General features: G+C 40.2%; 2 protein-coding genes across 10 annotated transcripts in view; both read left to right on the forward strand.

Annotated features, from left to right (window-relative positions):
• Positions 1-5,064: 5,064 nt before the first annotated feature.
• The window catches only part of RAB9A (RAB9A, member RAS oncogene family), a 32,784-nt gene continuing 17,134 nt past the window's right edge, over positions 5,065-20,714 (forward strand). For 3 of the 4 annotated variants that reach the window (XM_055802172.1, XM_055802165.1, XM_055802175.1), the window contains exon 1: positions 5,065-5,213. The gene's annotated coding sequence lies outside the window, so the exon portion shown is untranslated. The remainder of the gene's footprint in view (positions 5,214-20,714) is intronic. The other variant, XM_055802171.1, reaches the window with a different exon arrangement.
• TCEANC (transcription elongation factor A N-terminal and central domain containing) lies at positions 5,084-19,702 on the forward strand. 6 transcript variants are annotated; one of them, XM_055802161.1, is made up of 3 exons: positions 5,157-5,213; positions 14,057-14,264; positions 17,619-19,702. In XM_055802161.1, exons 2-3 carry the CDS (start codon positions 14,207-14,209, stop codon positions 18,707-18,709), a joined length of 1,149 nt encoding a protein of 382 aa, XP_055658136.1. In that variant the 5' UTR covers positions 5,157-5,213; positions 14,057-14,206; the 3' UTR covers positions 18,710-19,702. The 6 variants fall into 6 exon arrangements, with proteins under 6 accessions (XP_055658135.1, XP_055658136.1, XP_013154161.2 ...); XM_055802160.1 differs by lacking the exon at positions 14,057-14,264 and having other exon boundaries at positions 5,084-5,213; XM_013298707.3 differs by lacking the exons at positions 5,157-5,213; positions 14,057-14,264 and adding an exon at positions 5,271-5,548.

Raw genomic sequence — 20,714 nt, forward strand, 5'->3', positions numbered from 1 at the left:
GTGCCTCTGCTTGTTGCTGCTGCTCTTCTAATCTGGGAACATACTTTCCCGAACACTAGGCCATCTGGAGTCCTTGTCCTTAGTTGGTCAGTGCCGTGATTAATCATCTTGGCTTTCTAGATTTTCAAGGATAATGTGATCTAATTTGTCTAGGCAGCAAACGAAATTTAAAAAATGATGTTTTAAAGTCAGTGCCAGAAAATGCCCATAATTCTGAACAGATCCATTTTATTCAGCCATGCTAATAAAGAGTTTCTGAACTGTTGCCACAGTTTGTCTTTACAGGCCTATTATCATGGAGATTCAACATAGAACTATCCTGCGGCCAATTCAGTGCTTTTCAAACCTATAAAAAAAGACTGTATGAGTTATAAATCAAAAAAGATTATGGTTTTCTGTAGGATTAATGGTACTTCTAAAAATATATTTGTAATTTTGCCTTTCTTTGATTATCAGTTAGGAAGCAAGAACATTTTTAATCATTTATCACAACTTTGTCATTCAAGCTTTTTGCTGAAGAAAGAGAGTCACGTTGTTCTCAGCTGTGTTTATCTAAACCTTTTAGTCATCAAATTTCACTTTGATTTCTGCTGGTATTATGAAGAGCTGACATTGACTTTGCCTCCCTGTCTAGGAGCATTTCTATTAAGTGGCCATTTAGCAGTACCCTTTCAGTTTTTCAGAGAGGATACCATTTCCTTGATGCCACTCCATAAGGAACAGCTGCTGCCATTACCTGTGCACAAGATTTCAGAACAAAACACAGCTCCAGTGCCTGTACCCAGGGATTTTAGAGGAAATGCCTGTCCATCAGTCCTTCTCACCACAACCCATTTTGCCTGAGCTATTCCAAAGAGGCAGTTGTTACAATTCCGAGAATGGACAACAAAACAGAGAGACTGAAGTATATCCTTTATGAAAAAAACTGAAGAAAGAAGACTTCAAGGGAACTCACACGTATCTTGTTTCAAATAATTGCACTACAAATATTTTGCTCATAAGAGTATATCTCTGCAGTATTTCATTGTTAATGTATTATCGATACACATAATCTTCAAAACTCATTAAAAAAAGCTTTTTATGTCATTAAAAGAAACCACATTATCACTGTTCTGCTTTCAGTGAGGGTGATATCTTTCACAGATATAAGTTAATAAATAAACAAATTTATAGTTGTGGAAATTTTGCAGCATGTTTCCTGCTTGATGGCAAGCCAGAACTGTTCACGTGAGTTCTTATGCTAATGTAGATCACATGCAGAAAATGCAAACCTACAGCTCATTTAAACTTAGAAGTGTTAAATTTTTATAGTATGTCCAAAATGATGTGTCATACCACTGTGGGACTATATGACAAAGCAGTAAATTACATGATAAAATAGTAGCCTGTTATGACATTATTATATGACATATTTTAAAAAATAGAAGTCATGCCCCTTCTTGTGCCTTCTTGCCAAGGGAGCTGTGGGAAAATCACCTTGGGCGGGAGGATTAGAGAAAATTGGGTCCCAACAGAAGCGTAGTATTACAGAAAGCTTTTTTAGGGTAAAATACAGCTATCGCCTTCAGGATGGTTGGTATGCACAGAATGTACATCACCACAGCTCCCTAAGCAACATATCCTGCCAGCTCAGAAGGATCCTGCTGGTAGGAGTGACAGAGAATGGAGTGGAGACACCTTGGCAAGGCTCTGTTGTGCTCCCTGCAGGAATGAGAACTCGATGGCACCACACAGCTGATAAGCTGCATAGCAGCTGCCTCATGAAGAATCCATGAGATGTCTGTGGCCGAGTCAACCATTGTGGCAAAATGACTTTTGTCAGATGAAATAATCTCATTGTAATACTAATGCACACCTCCACCCCAAAGTTACCTGCCTCCAAGGTACTACTACACCTCACTGGGCACATGATACCAGTTAGTAGCAATAATATGTATGGCTAGTCACTCAAGCTCTACCCAAAAGTGATGGAAACGGACTAGTCCTGGACTGAAGTAAATCTCAAGCAGGAGAATTGTTGTCTAAACTCACGGATCACCCAACTCTGATTCAGTGTTCACAAAGTTAGGTCAAGCTGACTCACTCCCTAAAGTTGTTATGAAGGCACTTCTAATCACGGTAGTCAGTCTTGGGGAGGATGAGAAACAAAGAACAAATAGTGAAAAGAACACCATTATCTAAGTTACGCAGAAAGAAGCCTTCAAATGAGGAAAGTTCTGGCTATGAGAGGAAACAGGCTGATAAGGTGTTGCAATCCACTGACATCAACAGAAAATTAGTTGAAAATAAGACGAAGATAATTGTGGTATTGGGAGATCATGACCTCCAACTCAAATACCCCCTCCCCCGAAAGAGGGCAAAACCCCACCTGAGGAGCATGTGTAGTTAGCAGAGAACTTCAGCAGTGCTGTCTGAGGATGCGTACTAATTTGCATTACAAGCAAGAAACTTGTAACCAGTCCTGTGTATGATGAATGAATATGGAATGTACTATGAAGTATAAAAAGTGGACAGATGAGGGGAGAAGTTAGGGAAGACTCTCATAACTTCTGGGATCAGTTGATAGGCTGAACCTGTCTTCTCCCCCATAGGGATGCCTACTGGGTAAGAACTTTGTTTTACGCATGCTAAATAACTAACTCATGCTAGCTGTTATTAGTGATTATAATTTAGTTGTATGTAGTTTGGTTGTATATAATTTCAATCTTGTTTTTGCAGACAGTCCCTACCACCGGCGATCACAAACCGAAATTTGTCACATTAATAAAGAGTGTTATTCCGTAAACTGTTTGTGTGAGTCCTTTGTGGGCGCTAGCAGTTGCCGGCAGCGGGTAACACATTCTAATAAAGTGGGAAGACCCACTGAGGGATCCCCCTGATGCTGTTGGCGTGTTTCCCTGAACAAGGCAGTCAAATCTCCCTCCGACCCAGAGGGACTGCTCAGTGAAGGGTCCTTGTAACAGGGCACTGACAGACTGGTCAGGCACAAAGGTCTCAGCTTTCCTGGGGCATTAATAGACAGATCAAACACCTGGGGTTGACAGGCTTTTGCACCCCCCACCCCACTCCCCCCGTGCCTTTTCATGTGACAGAAGCTCTGTGCCTTTGCAGTAGGCAAGGCATTTTCAGCTGAGGATATAAGGAATCTTATATGTACCATGCTCACAATTGTACAGATAAAGATTAAAGAAAACTAGTATTCAAGAGCCTTATCTTGAGAGCCACAAACTCAGATTAAACTGCAAACTCTTGAATATTGCACAGGTAGCTGCTGCTGAGCTTATGACATGCATATGCTGCAAAAATGCTTAAAAAATTGGTAAGATAGGCCATTGGATGATAAGTCACTTTTGGACCTGGAAGGCTTGGACCACGTTCCTGTTCTGCTACTATCTTATTGTGCCAGTTCTGGACAGTCATGTCATCTGCTTCAAATTATTCATCTCTTGTTTCATAAAACTACAGACTCTTTGAGATAGGTTCCATCCCACACTTTGTTGCTGCGTGAGCCACAAAGACAAGACAAAAATGAAGCCTAATCTCAACTGTGGCCTCCAGCTAGCAAGTGCTTACCATTGCACCATGCATTCAGTCAGTTCATGAGCTTGGCACAAATCCGTTGTGAGGTAAGTACCGAACAGAACTAGCGATCATTTAGGGTTACTTCATCTGCAGTTACTAGTATATAATGGAACCACTACAGCACTAGCAAGGAAAGGCTTGATACCACTCAATAACGAACACTGACCACTAGTCCATTACAACAACTTAATAAATTGCTTATGTGTTTTTTTACAACTTATACAACAATGAAAGGCTTTTTTTTTTTTTTTCCTTTGTGATTAGTGCTGGTGATGTTCATTATGAGAAAATACGGAAAAAGAGGTGTGTCTGCCATACATAATATTCATGCCGAATATTTGGAAAGTTCAGGTAGCCAAGTTCAGTTTACCGTCAGCAGAGGGCAACACAGGCCTCATCAGTGAATAAAACCAAAAAGGTATTAAACCCCCCCCCACCAACTTTTTACTGTAATTCAGAATAAACCCCAACATACACCTGTACATTTGCTGTAGAGACGAAGTTCTAGTAGTATTAATCTTTTACAAAATCATTTTGAATGCATGTGTAAAACATACAAAAGAGGAAAGAGCTAAAATAAAGGCAATTACAAATACCTTTGCTTTGACTAAAATACATCAACTTTTAGATGTTTTCTGCATAATCTGGTAAGTCCAGCACACTTCATTATGTCCAAAAGCTGTCACTCTGTGAAGTAAGCTTTGTAATATTTATTTTCTTTAATCCTGCATATGCCAATAGCTCCTTTTGTCATCCAAAAGTCTAGTTGGTTAAAGCAAAACTAATGCAGTACCATGTAAAAAATCAGTAGTTTTACAATGTGTTTTTTCCATTAGCCTTAGGTATGATAGGTATTTACACCACTTGGCATGTTGCACTGTCTCTCCCGTGCTGTGTTTGCTTGAGAAGCACCATGTCAAGACGGAGGCTGAAGTTTAACATCTCAGGGCCGAGGGGAGCCAAAGAGGTCTTCCAGCTTTCCCGAGCGTACTGCGCCCACAGGCCTGCTCGCAAGGCCTGCACCCAGCTCCTGCCCCACCACGGCAGGCGCCCACCACCACGCAGCCAGGCACCGGGGGAACGCCGTGCCCAGCACGGGGGTCCCCAGGGCAGCAGCACGGTGCCTCTTTTACCCCATGGCCGTGTCAGATGCCAGAACGAGCAATGCCCAAAACGTGGCGGTTGCCGGGGTGGAAGCTGTGCCTTCACGCTTCAGGCTGCTTAGGGAAGTAGGTTACTTCCACGGCTGTCGCTTTCTCCAGGGTGCCTTCGGCCCTGCCGCTGCCCCGGGGGCAGCACAGCAGCTCACGCTGGCTATGCGCCCCCCGCCACCCCCCCACGGCCGGCTGACGACGGGACGCAGCCGCTCTGCCCCGGGGCAGCTCCCGCCCCCGCCCACCGCGGGAGCAAACGGGGCTGCCCTTACTGCGAGGCGAGTGTCGGCCTCGGGTGTGCGGCCCGCCGCAGGGCGCTCCGCCGGCTCCGGGGCTCACAGGGAGCCGCGGGCCGGGGCCAGCACCAACCTGCTGGCCGCCGCGCTCCGTGCCGCGCTCCCGTTGACATGGCGCCGGCGCGCCCCGGCACGGAGCGGGAAGCGGGAGGGAGGCGCCATGTTGAAGCCCGCTGCGGAGGTAACGGCCCTGGCCGCGCTGCCGGCGGACGGGGGGAGGCGGGTGTGCGGCAGTAGCGCCGTGTTTCGCCAGGGGCAGCGGGAGCGAGGCGCGCCGCTTACCCCTCCTCGGGGATGCCGGGGGGACGCTTCCCCGTGCCCTGGCGCTGGGCGTGAGGGGCGGCGGGGCTCTCCGCAGCGCCGTGAAATGGCGCCCAGCGGCGGGCCGGGCCCCCGCGCGGCCTCAGCCCCCAGGAGACACAAAGCGGCCGGCTTCTCGCCGGGCCCGGTTTGCCCGTTAGCACGGTGTTAGCCCCGGCTCAGGCCTCGGGGGCCGAAGGGGAACGGGTGGCAGCGGTAAGAGCTCGCTGAGGAGTGGGGAGTGTCGGTGGGTGGGTCCGGGCTTGTTTCTTCTGCCCGGGTTGTGCCAGGAGTGTGAGGAGGGGCGAGGTTTCGCCCCCAAGCAGTAGAGCGGTGGATCGAGCTCAAGCTAGATCGATCCGAGGATGTGTAGGAGGAAAGACGTGAGAAAGTTTTAGCGACAGGTTTGGAGAAAAAGCACGGGGTTTGCATACCCGTGGCATTACTGAGTGACATTTTGGAGCATAGTTCCAGCGCGAACAGGCCCACCCGTTTTATGGGAGTGACTGCAGGCTGTTCTCCACCGGGTTTCTTGGGCCGGTGCCTGAGATGCAGGTTACAATGGTGGTGGCCAGCTACTGGTGTCGTGAGGCCCACTCCAGACCTCCTCCACGCAGGCTGTCATCTGCGGCTGGCTGCCGCGTGTCCACATACGGCTGGGCTGCTTCTCCCCAGCAGCTGTAATTTCTCTACTGGTTTATATCATAAGCAGCTGTAATTCCCACTCACAGAAGAGGCCGACCTTGGAAACTGCAGGATGGCTATCCATCATGGTAGTGTTACGGGAATTTTTAAGGTATTTATTATATTGGTCTCCATGCAGCATTGATGCCTTGAGATAGGTCAAACGCTGGCATAAATAAATCTAGACGGGAACTGGAGAGATCACACTTTGCAATGTAGTAATATCTTTAGTAATTAAATGTATAAAAATCTGTTGCATTTCAAGTGTGTACTATGCCTTACTTCAACCAGTATGTCAGGTGTCTTGATCAAGACTCTGAAATGTTTAGACATTATGTACTTTCATATTTAAGTATTCATGTTTTAGCAGAAGAAATAATAGCAGACACTAATAATATCTTGTAAATAACCTTTGATTATATCATATACTTTCTCTGCAGAGGGGTCAGGAACATAGGTGCTTTTCTGCGTATAAAGAATTTATTTTTAAAGGAAAAAAGATACATCATTTTTCAATGGAAAATGTGTAAAAGAATGATAAAGTGATATCTAATGTAAGTATGTCCCTGACAATGGAATGACAAATAGAAATAGTATTGAGCTGAGGCTTAACTAGAAACTGAATGTTAAAGCAATAAAAACTCTGTTCATCTGACAAATGATCAAAAACTCAGAAAAGTTCATAAAATATGTTTTTATTACTTACATGTTCCATTTTTACATTAATTTGTCAGGACAATTTGCCGTAAAAAGACATTACAGACTGAACATTTATTTTTGCTTGTACTGTGCTAGAATTGAAGTCTTTGCTAGCTCTATATGAAAAAGAATAGTCTTTAAAGCTATTTTGTCAAGGAAACGTATTCAGGAGAATACATTTGTTCCTCTCCAAAACGATTCAGTTTTTATTTCTGAAGTATTAAGTGAACAAATATACTTTTGATGATGTGTCATGAGTACATTTTTACTTGTTGATTTAGCTTCCTATCTGCAAGCCAGTCTGTTTTACTCAGCTTCTGTACTGATGCAGAAGCTTACTGAAAGGAGGATATGAGATCCGCCATAGGAAAGCTTTGTTTACATTGAGGCTGCCCAGGTTTCAAATCAGTACCTCTGCAAGAGGATAGGAACAGTATTTATGGGGACATTTAGTGAATGTGCAAGAATGTTAGATGAGATCTGTCACTTAAACGACAATTTTAAACCTGCAGCTCGCAAGTTCTTTGCTTCAGTAGGTTCAAAACCCCCCACCCAATTAGGTCTACCTATGTAAATGAGCAAGAGGTCCAAAAGGAAGTTAGAAAATAGTGGAGGAAAGCTCTAATACTAAGCAGGAACATGAGAGGTAACTTCATTGTAGGTGGACAGAGGAATTAGTGTCACTCCTTTACAGTTACAGTAGCATGCGTAAAACTCTAATTTCTTCAAGTACCAGTCCTTGGAGCTATGTTGTACATTATAGTGTAACCTTTCTTTTTCAGAAATGTAAACTCCTATCATTTTGTCTGTGGTAGAAAGAACACTAGAAGCTTTCATCTTTAAAAGAAATGCAGAACAGCTCCCAGATCTTTACTTCCAAAAGCATTATAACGTATAAGCCAGTCTCAGTGTATTGGGGATTTTGAATTATGATTTCCCATTGTTTGGAGGACAGCATTGTAAATGCTGCGTGTGCACAGATGTTGAGTAGAGGGAGCAGTCCAGATGTCTGATAAATCCCAGTGCTGTCAAGAGAGAGTGAGCGAGCACTTCATGAACTGGAACTGCTAGCATTACCTATGTAAGGCAATACAGTTAATGTATGTTGAAGAAACCAGCTTCCCCTTGGAAGATGTCACAGCCTTGCTGAAATTGTTCAGCTGGTTTGCTGTACTAAGTGATTGGAAGTATGGATATGATCGTTTGAACTCATCCAGATGAACGGTTGAGGAGACTACACTATATTGAATGAAAGTAGTTAGTTAATAACTGATGACACAAAGCTGCCTAAATCATATTGCTGTCACCTGGTATGTTTCTTGAGTGAGAAGAATGTATAATAGCACTGTCTTGCTGTGGGAAAACAGTGAAATACTCTTCACATTGTCTTTCAAGTTTAACAGTAACAATGATAAATTCTTTTTGTTTTAAAATCTCTTAATGTTGGTATGCATGCTAGGAAATGAAGCAATCATTTCACAAAGTGCAAGTAAAATAATTTCACACGGTGAAGTTTTGATTGGGGTATTAAGGTAGGTGATGTCGTAGGAGTGGTATTGGCATTTTCTACTTGTTCCAGGCTAAGCTTTACTCTTCATGACAGAGGCATGTTAGGAAGATGCCAAATGTATTAGCAAGCTTGGGTGTTTTATGCAGATGATAAGCACTACTCTAGCTTGCAAGAGACTGTTAATTTATAATCACAAAAATTACTGTCTGATTTGTGAAAAATTATGTGCAGTCCCCCCAAAAGGATGACTCCCTTGATAAACTTCACACTAGCAGGTCAGCTTCATTAGTGCAAAATACATGAGTCATAATCTGTGTCCCTAACATAGCTAGGTAGCATTAATTTATGTCTAGCCATCTGCTTAAATCTCATTTAGTACTCTTCTTTTCTTATGTGTATTTGTCACTTGTAGCTGAAATGGTAGTTCATGTTTTGAAAATGCATCCCATGGGTCAAAACCCCTGACTTTTCACCTGCTGGAAGCTCTGGCTAGTACTTCATTCTGGCAAGTAGTGAAAAGTGGCTGAGAGAAAAGGTATTCCTCTGCCAGCTTTGATAAGGCTTTGTCATAAAAATTTGAAAAAACAGTGGTCCTCATGGAAAATTTGTGTGACCTTGTGCCCAGACTTGAAAGCATGATTTTGAATAGTTAGTTAATACTGAAAAATAATCTGGCTGTAGATTAACTATCTAAGTGTTTATGTGAAATGGTGCAAATTTTAAAGCAAATAGAAGCACGTTATCTATACATAATTTCAAGTGAAACTTAATGACAAGTCCCTCTGAACTATATATACATTTTATTATTGCCCCATTGAATCATAATGTATTAGAATGTTTTGTGAACCTGCATAGCTATCCTATTGTGGAAGAGATTAGCTAATACCTTCACTTGACACTTGCAATCTGTAACTTGTGAAACTCCTTAGGAAGTATTTTATTAAGAATTTCAACCGTATCAATAGAAATAAAGATTTCAGATCCGTGGAATACTGTATTACTTGGAACATTTTCAGAGTTCAAGGTGTTTGGCTGACTTGGATAACCAGTCAATTCAGTAGAAAGATTCACATCAGTAAGGCAGACAACATAGAAGAAAAGCTAAAATGTCTTCCAGTGAGAATTTAATTTTAAACTAAATTATTTAAATAAACTGTTAGCAAGGTAACATCTCTGCTGGGATGTGTGTTCTAACATCAGCTAGACCTCCTAGACCTCAAAACAGCTGTAGCTGTTGAATTCATAAATAATTTTTTCAGCTAACTTTTGCCATGAGACAAGTCAGAGATATTATTCTTGTGTAGCTGTAATATTTTGAGTCTTTTCCTGAGCTCTAGATTATATACTAAGGTCAAACAAAGCCAGTGGCAAAGCAGTTGAAGGGCAACAGCTCTTATCTCATTAATTCTATACATGTTTGTTTGATGTTATTAGAAAAATGTGCTGACAGCTCTACTTTGGGGTTGATCCCCAAGGCTTGATCACTTCATTATGCAGTCTATTGATTTTTTTTTTAAGGAAATAAGAATTCTATTTTAATGAAAAATTAAAAAAAATTAAAAGGGGTTCTAGGAGAAGCAGCTCCAAGTTGGGATGAAAAATTTGCCTTGTAAAAGGGGCTATTGTGTGCATCCTCATATGAGTGTGATGCACAGTGTCCTCCCTCCCCTGCAAATTCCTTCTCTTGGGAAGAAGGCTGTGGGAAAATGGTTCCAGTGAGAGAAACACAGGGTAGAGACAGCATAGTTCCAGGTAAGTTACTAGTTCAAGCAGTCACTGATGTGAAAGGTGCAGAACAAAGCTATTGCTGTGTCAGACTAGTTTCCGTTATGCACAAACTGTCACCAGATGTCCTGGAAAATTTCTGGAAACAATGTTTTAGTATTCTTACTTAATTTTCCTTTTCTTGCTCACTGTGACTGTTCTGTTCTGCGCAGGAGAATAAAAGATGCATTTTGCCTCCAGCACTGCAGTGATAGAGTTCTGTAAGTGAAGTAGAGATTTTGGGGGAATGTTTTCACAATAAACCTGAGCTCATGTACTGCACTGCTTCTGGATCTTTGACCAAGAGGTGACTCTCTTGGGCAGTGAGGTATCAGTGGTCATGGACATCTGGCAATAGTATGGTGGTATTGTCTTACTTATTATTGTATTAACTTAGCTTTATGCATGAGGCTATGCTTCGAAGATGAATTTCTGTGCAGTTTGGAAATTTTTAGGTGTGGGAGGCAGGAAGAGCTCTGACTTTGGCCAAGATGAAATAAGAGCCCTGGAAAATGATTTCTTGGTGACATCTTTGATATCTGCTCTCCCACTGTAGATAGGATGAAGGAATGAATGTTTTTGGTTCTGGAGGCTGGCTGTGATATTTCTCTTATTTCCCCTTAGGGTCTGAGTTTAAAATAGCATTTGATCTTTTTCATTGTTTATATGGAATTTAGGTTGTCCAAAGCAAGAAATGTGTTGTTTCCAGGACTGTGCTATGCACCATCTCTGCTATAGTATTAAGCACATTTTGGGCAGAAAATGTACTAAACCGTTACGAGTACTTGGCTTCTGATCTTTATCATGGCTGTGTTCTGGATTTTCTTCTGATTACAGAGAATTCCTTGGAGAAAAAATACTCTGCATCTGAGGTTGGGATGAGGGAGAAGAGGACTGGTGTTCAGCCTTCTCTACCCTTCCAAGACATTAATCCACACTTAATTGGATGCATTCTGTGTTTGTCCATGGTTTATCAGTGGGAGTTATCTGTGCTAAGGCAAAATAGGTTATGGCTTTGAGTCAGATAAGGCATATAGCAGAGACTAGGCATTTACCCCAAATGGTTTTAGAGAGGGTAGTGTTTTTTTCAGGGGCTGGCTCTGCAGTTAGCCGGAGGTGTCAGTCTGGGGTTTTTTTGTTTGTTTGTGTTGTTTTTTCCTGCTTAGTCATTTTACTGTTTAAAAAAGTTCTGATTCAACTTGGTATTATTACAGGATGACCATATTTTAAACCTGAGGTAGCCTGATCTTTTTTTTTTCCTTAGAAGCAAACTGACTTACAAGATTTTTATTGATCACCATTTATTCTTGTGTACGCAAGTGTTTCCTTATATCGTGCAGTCAGTGTAAGAGCTCCTAATGATTTGGCAAGAAAATGCCTCATCAGCGTAGCATTACAGAGTCTCCTTCTAAATACAAGTCAATCTCTACCTTGTAACCTTTGATAGACACTTGGAATTCAAACAGATATTCCTATGCATTGCTAAAGTTAAGCAGGATGGAAATGCCTTGTGTAGTTGTAGAAAGGATGAGGGTGTTTATTTTGTACTGCACAAAACTGTGATACTATCATTTGTACTTTACTGCTTGCATCTCTACAATAACAAAAGTGCATGATTCATAAATTAAGAAAAAATACCCTTTTTCTTGGATTTCTTACCTCTTGGAACTAGGAAGACAGCAGAAAAGTGCTGAGTATGATTCAGTTAATTTTATGAATATTTGTTCAGCAGCATTTGCCAAATAGCATTAAATCAGGGAGAAAAGTGGTCATACTATAAATTGAAAAAATGTTGTATGAAAGGGCAGCGTATAGGACAATGGCTGGATAAGGGATGCACCCTTTCACCCCTGTCTGCATCCCAGCACCTTTGGACTTTCAGGGGTTTTTTTGCCAAATTTAGCAAATACGTACTCAAAAAAATGTGAATTCTCCTAAAGGTCATAGGGAAATTTTTTTTGTGTTGTTTTTTTTTTTTTTTTTAACAGGCTGGGAGTTTCTCTTGCCCATTTGACAAGACTCCATGGGTTTGCTATGCTGCAGCTCCCTCACGTGGCAAAATAATTTCCCGTTTGAAATTGCAGCATGGTTTCTGTGAAACACTTTCTCTTCAGAAAATTTTGGGGCTTCCCCCAACTTCCTCTTTGTTATATGCCCACCCTCCACCCCCACCCCTTGAACATTATGAACAGCTGCTTAGGAGTGTGGGGTTATCAGAGAAGCAGAGCTGTGGGTTAAAGGGTTATGATCATGACTTTTGTTCTGCAGCTGACCAGCTTGGGCATGTCATTTCACTCTGTAAGCTTCACTTCTGTCATCGGAGAGCTACAGGCAATGATGAAGATTTGTAAACTACCTAGAGTATTTCTAATACCTACTTCTCAATTCTTTTAAAAAGTAACTCTTATTTCAGTCAACGATTCTGCTTATTTGACATCGAAGAAAACTCAAAATCCCTCCTCGGAGGACAGTCAGAGATCTGGCAGCTGTCTCGGGTATCACAGATTTCACTATTCTTTCTACAAAGTAACAGATAGCTGGATATTTTGCCATCCTTCCACAAAACACTAAAACTCTGATTTACAGCAGAAACATCGGAGTTCAAGGAACAGTAGTCTGAGCAGGAAAGAACTCAGGCTTGCTATACTTAGGTTCCCAGTGAACTTTGGCTAGAAAATACACTCCAGTATTACCACTGCATCAGTAATTTCTTGTTTCTTCCTATAAGAACATGAAAAACATGTTTTCTACAGTTGTCTGAGGAAATCATGTTGCACCTTGACTAGAGAAGCAGAAGAGCTGCTTGACATCCAGAGTTAATACGAAACGCTATGCAGGATTCCCAGTATTAAAGAAAAGCTCTGCCTTGTCCTTTGAAGGAAGCCAGGAGTAGTAAAATGAACCATTTCATAACCTTGTATGTTCTTTATAGAGTCAGGAATCTTTATTTAATTTCTGATGCTGTAAAATAATGGTCTCTATCAACCTGGGTGGTAAATCTAGTCCTTGCTTAATTTATAGGGCAAAAAATGCACAAAAAAGTTTTATTTTTTTCACCACACTGTATTTTTATGTGGAAGTGGAGATGAAATTTATGGTTGAGTAGTTAGTGCAGTATTTCAGATTTATGTGTTACTTTTCATCTTGAAGGATCTTAAAATCCTTTGCAAATCAGGTACACACAAGAAAGTGCCATTCCAAGAATGCTTTCCCCACAAAAACCTCTCTATTGTCACTGGTAAAGAGATGTTTATTAACTTTATTTAGTGGTTTCTCTGCTGGCTGTTTCTTGGGCTTCTGCCATTTACCAGTGAATATCCCACTCCATTGAAGTAATTAATTATGGGGTTGTCGTATATTTTTGATGACTTATTTTTTCTGTTACTTTTACCTAGCTTTGCTTACAGTCCTACCTGTTTGCTATATGTTGTACATGTTGAGGAAAGCATTCCCTTAGAAGTGATTGTTTTGACTTAAGTGTGAGTAGTCTGTTAGGTGGCTGAACTTTCAAAATTACTTTAAAATCATTGTTCATATTTTGGTGTCCATATTCTGTTTTCAGTTTGTTCATTTAATAGCTGCCATAACATTTATGTACTTGAATTTAATGTTGCATAAACTTCAAAAAGTCAATGCATGACTAAGACGATCTTAAAATTCCTATTAATTTAATTTATCGGCTTAGCGCATGTGTGGGAAAAGTCCTAAGGTAGAACATATATACTGCATTTAATCCAGTCTAAGCCAGCCATTTATATATCTGGTAGAGGGGTAAAAAAACACAGAACAAAACAGGTCATCTTAGATCTGCCCATTAGAAAAATATCTTGGTGTGGGCTGCTAAGTTAACATGTCAGCTCTTTCTCAGCTGTAGGTGTCCCATAAATGTAACGTAATTCACTGTGAGTGTGTGGCAGAATGGCTGCGTTCTTGCTGCAGATGCCAGTGTGTGGGCTCCAGCTCCTCTCAGAGGCTTTGTGTTAGTCACCCCAGCTGTCAATGCCTACACATAGCTGTGGAGCCAAAGGGATCTTTTTCAGCCATACAATTTTCTGCCACAAAAACAGGCATGTCTTCATCTTGCCAGCGGCGGCCTGCCTAGGGGCAGGGGTATAACCATGAGCAAGGACCACTACCATAAAGCAGATGATATCCATGGACTTCAAGCACCATTTCTAACATACAGATCCTCACCCTAAAGAAAGAGGAAACTTTCTATGAAGCAGTCCTCAACGAAAGATCAAAATATTCAACTTTGTCGCAGAGTAAAAGCGTGTAAGTGGACAAATTACCAGCAAAGCATTTTGTGTGTAGTAATTTCTTTGCATGTCCATAATCCTGTCTACTAAATATTGACTATTCATGAAGTCATCTTGCATTTGGATAAATCTATTTTGTGGTACGTTTAAAGTAATACAATACATAGATAGGTACAAGAACTGAAGAAAATTACATTTGAAGTGGAGTATGTTGGAAGGAGCAGAACTGATTCTAAGGCATAAAACAATTGTACTGGTTGAGCATATGACTGTCACCAGCTCTGCTCTAGATTGCATGAAAAACAGTGAATCAGCAGATCGTAGTTTTCTAATGTGAGCTACTTAGCGTTCTGGAGACAGGGAACTGCCCTGCTGTAGCGATGGCTGCCCTACACAAGGAAACATTTCTTGCCACTCTCGCAGCCTCTGTGTGTTCCTGCAGCAGAACAGATGAGTGGATGCAATTGTATGTGCTTTTCAGTATGATGATGCATAGAGCTCAACTTAAGTATTGGAAAAATGCATTCAGTTGTCTGATTCTGAAATGTCTTGAGTAGTAAATCATTTTCTGTAACAGCCGTTACTGAGGTTTCACAGGACTTCAAAATATCAGACAAGAATGAGCTGTCTAAATACAGATTAAGTAAATGCAGAGAGCATTCACTGTGGAGGTCGGGTTGGTCTGTGGTTCAGGATTATAGAAACAGACGAATGGTTTATGCTCTCTGTCCTTTGCCTTTGTGGAGCTCAGGGGCCCTACCTGAAGTTTGAATTTGTCTCTGTCATGGAATAGAAGTTAAGTTGAGCTGGTGGTCATACAAAGCAGATTACCCAGCTGCGTCACTTGTCCGTTTCCTCTCCCCCCATTCTCAGGAATTTTCATCATGGAAACAGTGATGGTGTAAGAAATCTGCTTATGAGTTCTTTAAATATGGACATGTGTAGCTAGTGTTGTATCAGGCAGATGACTTTTCCTAGAGTAGAATCAGGGTGTATGCAACTTCAGACAAAACGTTAGTTTTGTGTACAAATTTAGAAGATGCTTCTAAGAAAAGAGGAACACTTAACACTCACAACACACGGTTCAGTTCTGCATTCTACATTTAATTCTCCATTTCAGCAAACAGAAGAATGATATTAGTGGTATTAACACTTTTTGTGTGTAAATTTGTACATAGCAATGCACTGAGCGTTTTTTTGGTCAAACGCGTGATAAAAGGAAATCTTATTCAAGCCATGAGATTCTGCATTCTAAAATTCCCTTTTTATTTTCATTTAATGAATCAGAATGTATGGGAACATGCTTTAATAATGCTATGGCTGTAAGAAAATAAGTACTATTTAATATATAGAGGCATGTGTCTTCCATTTTTAAGAATTTCCAAAAATGGCAACTAGGAGTTTGTACATTACACTGAAACTATTTTGAAGGTGTCACTAATTTTGAGCTGCCTTCCTTGCCTTGATAATCAAACTGTAATATGATGCCAGAGCTAGCAAGAGAAAGGGCAGTGCTGGTGACCTCACTTAAACATTTACTAATCTGACTTGTTTCTCTGTTAGCAGCTATAAAGATAAACTTTTGGAAGAGATATAATGATCTCTTACGTAGCAAGTGAAAGGTTGAGGGTCATGTAGGAACCAGAAATTTTTCTTAAACTTTCTACTGTTTTGTATTTTATGGGCCATTCTTTATGCATATAGCTAATTTCTGCATGTATCAATGATTCTCCATTATACAGGCTACAACATACAGTAGCAAAACCAAACAAATTCATGGAAAACATAGCTGTGCTACATATTGCTCCCTGCTCCAAATTAGTCTTCTAATGCTAAAACCTATATATTTGAATGTAAATAAAGGGTTTATTATGATAAATCAAGTGGAAACTTGCAGATTTAAAACAAAAAAAAACCAAAACACAAAACAAAGCCCACAGATAACTAAAGATCTCAGCATTTATTATAAGGATTTGTGAAAAAATCTTGGTAAGTTAGGGTATAGTTACAGAATGACTGATTTTTTAAAAAAACACACCCACACACCCCCTCACATACACACACCCCCCTCAATAAAAAGGCGAGCCAAACACACAACCCCCAAAAACCAGCAACCAAAAAGCACTTACAATGTGGAGGTTTTGGACCTACTCTGATTTTTCTGCTATTCAGAAATTCTGCTATTTCTGCAACTTGTACTGAGTTAATTTGTAGTCTGACACTTGAAAACTGAAAAATGGAAAAAGGGGTTTAAATACAGCATCCCAGGAGCCGAGACCTAAGTCAGTTTTTCTGAGGAGGGTTATTTTACCATATGCATTCTGAAAAGATGACAACAGTGATTTCCCAGGGTCTGGAGTCTTGCAGTAAAGGTCAATGTCATTGCAACTTTCAGATTAAATTAGTACAGTGTTTACTTAGAAATTTGCCTTTGCAGATTATCAGAAAGGTATTACAGAACATATTAAACAGTGTGAGATCATGATGTTATTCAAATACTTGTTATAGCAGAAGGTCCCAGACACTGTTTTTAATAGACCTTAAATTTCAGTGGTAGAATAACAAACTTATTTTCCAAAACCAGTATTCTTACTAAATTTAATTTGTTGACAGTAATACTGTAAAAACCATGCTAATATTTTTATTGTTTGTCTCTGTGCGTAAGGAGGGGGAGGTATGTTGCCTGAAAAGATTCCTTTTTATTTTTTGGATAGTGTATCATTTGATAACTGTCAATGGGTGATCATCTGGTGCTTTTGGTGAAAAATGCTGAGTTTCAGAACTTGTTGCTTCTTGGTGGTCTAGTGGTACTAGAGTCTACGAATGTGCAAACACTGCAAAGTCTACCTGTAATGTCATACAGAAGTGTGGCTGCATAGTTATCAGCCTTCTTGCAGTAGTTGAGAATCTGCCTGTGAACTTTTGTTGTGGTGTGCATGCGTAGGAAAACAAGGGTGACTAACATATCATGCTAGCAGTGTCTTTGTTAGTGTGTTTTTTTGGTAAGACGCTATGCTTTCCTTAAAAATTAGTGTCATACATATCCTAATTTTTAAATTGTTAACCCTACCCGAGCAGAAGTCCCTGTGGGCTCTCCCTTCTACCAGCGTTTTCCTTGCATGAGTTAGACTAGCATGCCAACTTGTATTTTTCCAGGACCCAGGCTGAGTCCTGGAAAAATCTGCATTTTGCATTTGTTCCACTGAGTCTACTGTACACCACTTCAAGAAAAAGCTGGCAAAATCAGTCATGTATACAAATAAAATACTGTAAAATAATTCAAAATAAAAATAAAACCTTGTGAGAATATACAGAAAATGGATTAATGTAATAACTGCAATAAATAAGATAAACACTTTTTCACTTTCAGGTTTAAAAATGTCTGACCAGAGAAATATTGTACACAGAGCCCATTGTATTGAAAAACTACTGACTGAGAATAATTTCCAAGATATTGAAGATCATCTTAAAGAACTTGAAGATGTTGATATGACTATAGAATGTCTTCAGGGAACAGAAGTTGCTAAGGCTGTATACAGAGTGCTCAAGAGCTGCCCTTCAGCAGAGTTGAAAAAGAAAGCGAAGCAGTTATTATCAAGGTGGAAGGCGCTTTACAAGAGTAACTGTGATCAGTCAATGCAAGTTAAAAAGTCCATTTCTGTGTATGTGGAAGAGGAAATTGAACATCTCGGTGTAGTTCCTAGAAAGCAGACACTCTCCGAAGGACCATGTCAGCAGCAGGCATCAGATGCCACTAGTTCTACAATTTTGGTCCCATCACAAACTGTAAAAAATGTGCTGTGTAACGATGCGGAAGGCAGCATGAATCAGCTTTCTTCTTTTGAGGAACAACACACTGATAATGAAGATTCTAAACCTCATGTTAATGAAGCAACTCTGCAGCAAGATCCAACGAGAGCTCTAAGATGTAAATGTACAGATCTTCTTTGTAAAGCTTTGACTGGTTCTGCCAAAGACAAAGAAGAAACTGAAAAATGGATAGAGCTATCTAGGGAAATCGAAGAACGTATTTTTGCTCTTCATGCTAAAAATGACAAAAAGTATAAAAATTGCATCAGAAGCAAAATATCTAACCTGAAGAACCCTAAAAGTTGCCACTTAAAACATAACCTTTTTTCAGGGACTTTAAGTCCAAAGGCTTTCGCTGAGATGACAGTGATGGAAATGGCCAGCGATGAACTGAAACAGCTCAGGGCTCTGTACACAGAATCATCTGTACAGGAACATCAGCTTCCACAAGTTGTTAATGGTACACAGACAAACAAAATAAAGTGTAGGCGCTGTGAAAAATTTGATTGCACTGTCACTATGATTGCCAGAGGAACTCTTTTTCTTCCTGGTTGGGTGCGAAACACAAATCCAGATGAACAAATGTTGACTTACGTTATTTGTAACCAGTGTGGAGAACAGTGGTATCACAGCAGATGGATTTGTTTGTAACGCTATCCCTTTTTAATAAGTGGTTTAGAACCATAGACATGAGAAGGTATCTCTGTTGAAAATGTATAATTTAAAATTTTGTATTGATACTATGTAGATGCTACCACTAAAAATTGCAAAATCAGTTTTAAAAAATTGCCAAGTTACTTTTGCAGATGACTTAAATATGTGTTTCTAAGTAATGTCAATATGTAAAGAAATAAAAGAAAAAAGAGGAAAAATGGTAACACTGTATCTGAGAGTGGAATATTGAGTAGTAAATTCATTAAACATACCCCAATTGCTGCAGTCTTTTTCCCCAAGGTACTGAGCACTTGGAATTTTCATTATCTTTAGCAGGAGTTCTTTCACAGAACATAAATTTCATTTACAGAAAAGAGTTTACAAAACTGCAGTTCATATACTTGCATGCACTGCAAAATGCTCAGCATGGATTCACTCCTTGATTAAACCACTTTTTGCAAGTAAGTGTTAGATTATTAAGTTGGTTTGAGAGGTGATGTCTAATAGGGAAAAAGGACTGAAAAACAGAGTTTAGAAGGGGGAGAAGGCAGCTAGCAAATGGAAGCAAAAACGAAAAATTGCTTTAGTTTTTTATAGCCATTGGGAGGAAAATAGGACTTGTGACAATCTAACAGTCTGCAGTTCACACTGCAATGTGAGGCGACATGTCCTGCAACTGTTAAGAAATTAATGCAGGATCAGACATTGATTTATTTCAGAATGTAAATATATTATGAAATTTATCTTTATTTAATAAATAAAGGCATGAAGTTAATAGCAGTTAATCACTTTCTGAATGGATATCCTCTCTTGAACTGGGACATCTGTCCTGAATAAATTAATGTTTTTATATAGTGCAGGTTACCCAGAAGAAATTAATAGAAGGAGATCTAATAACCCAAGTTTTTATATGTGTTTTTGTTCCAGAGTCAACAGGATTCCTACTGGCTGTATACTAGAAGCATTCATATATTAAAAAATACCGCCTTAGCGTTCTTCTTACTCAAGTAATAGCCCTGTTGTTTGGTGGGTTTTTTTTCTGGAAAACTTAAAATTAGTCCAAAATCAGCTATCTGAATACTTTGAATGGAGTATTTGTCAGAAGTCAAGGAGATGTTCTCCCAGTTCAGAGAAGAAACCGCCTGAGTCTGGGTATGTTTGACGGCTGTCTGTTGGTCTGTAGAAGGCTGCGTTCGTACTGTGTGTCCCTATTTTGGTTTCTTCACTGGTTTTGAGTTACTGTAGATGTTTAAATGAGAGGAAATGGGTCTTGCATTGTATCCTAATTTTCTGAGCACATGAATGTGTCAACTCACAGAGCTAAGAAATGCAGTGAAGAAGTAAGTCTGCTCTGCCTGGGATGTTAGGTTCTTGCAGCAGAGCAGTAGTACTGTTTGGAAACATAACCTTCATAATGAGTTTCCTTGTTGGAATACAGATGAGATGGTGAGACAGGTCAATAAATTGCCAAAGTATTTAGGCACAAAGCGTTTTGTTTCATCATGTTGTATAAACACAATGAAACTGCATACTTGGCATTAATGGAGATACCTTTTCACAAGTGCACAACAGGCATGTTGTGGTTCAAGGCTAAAATACATCAGCTGAGCAGAGAAACCTGGTGAGTATTTGCTGGAAGAATTGAGGACAGTTCCTGCACCCATGTAGCTGTTACACAGCTGAGGCTGGTCAGCTTCTCTGGCTAAGGCACTGCCCTGGAGCTCTCCAGCCACATGACCCACGTCAGGGAAAGGAGTTTGGGATGTGATTTGAGAAAAAAGCTGTTGGTGAACTAAAAACTAACCAGGACTGAAAATAAGAGAGAAGACAGGCCTTTATCCATATATGTTGAAAATAGCATGTAACCTGATGTTACAGAGAGGCACTTACTCTGCTGAAAAAGAGCAAGAAAAGTCTTTTCCATTCTGTGAAGTGTTAACAGTAAACTTTCAGCAGTGTGATTTACTGCTTCTATCATGTGAAATATGTGCGTTGGTGGAAT

Source organism: Falco peregrinus, chromosome 4 (assembly GCF_023634155.1).
Source record: "Falco peregrinus isolate bFalPer1 chromosome 4, bFalPer1.pri, whole genome shotgun sequence".
In the NCBI taxonomy this organism is placed as follows: Eukaryota; Metazoa; Chordata; class Aves; order Falconiformes; family Falconidae; genus Falco; species Falco peregrinus.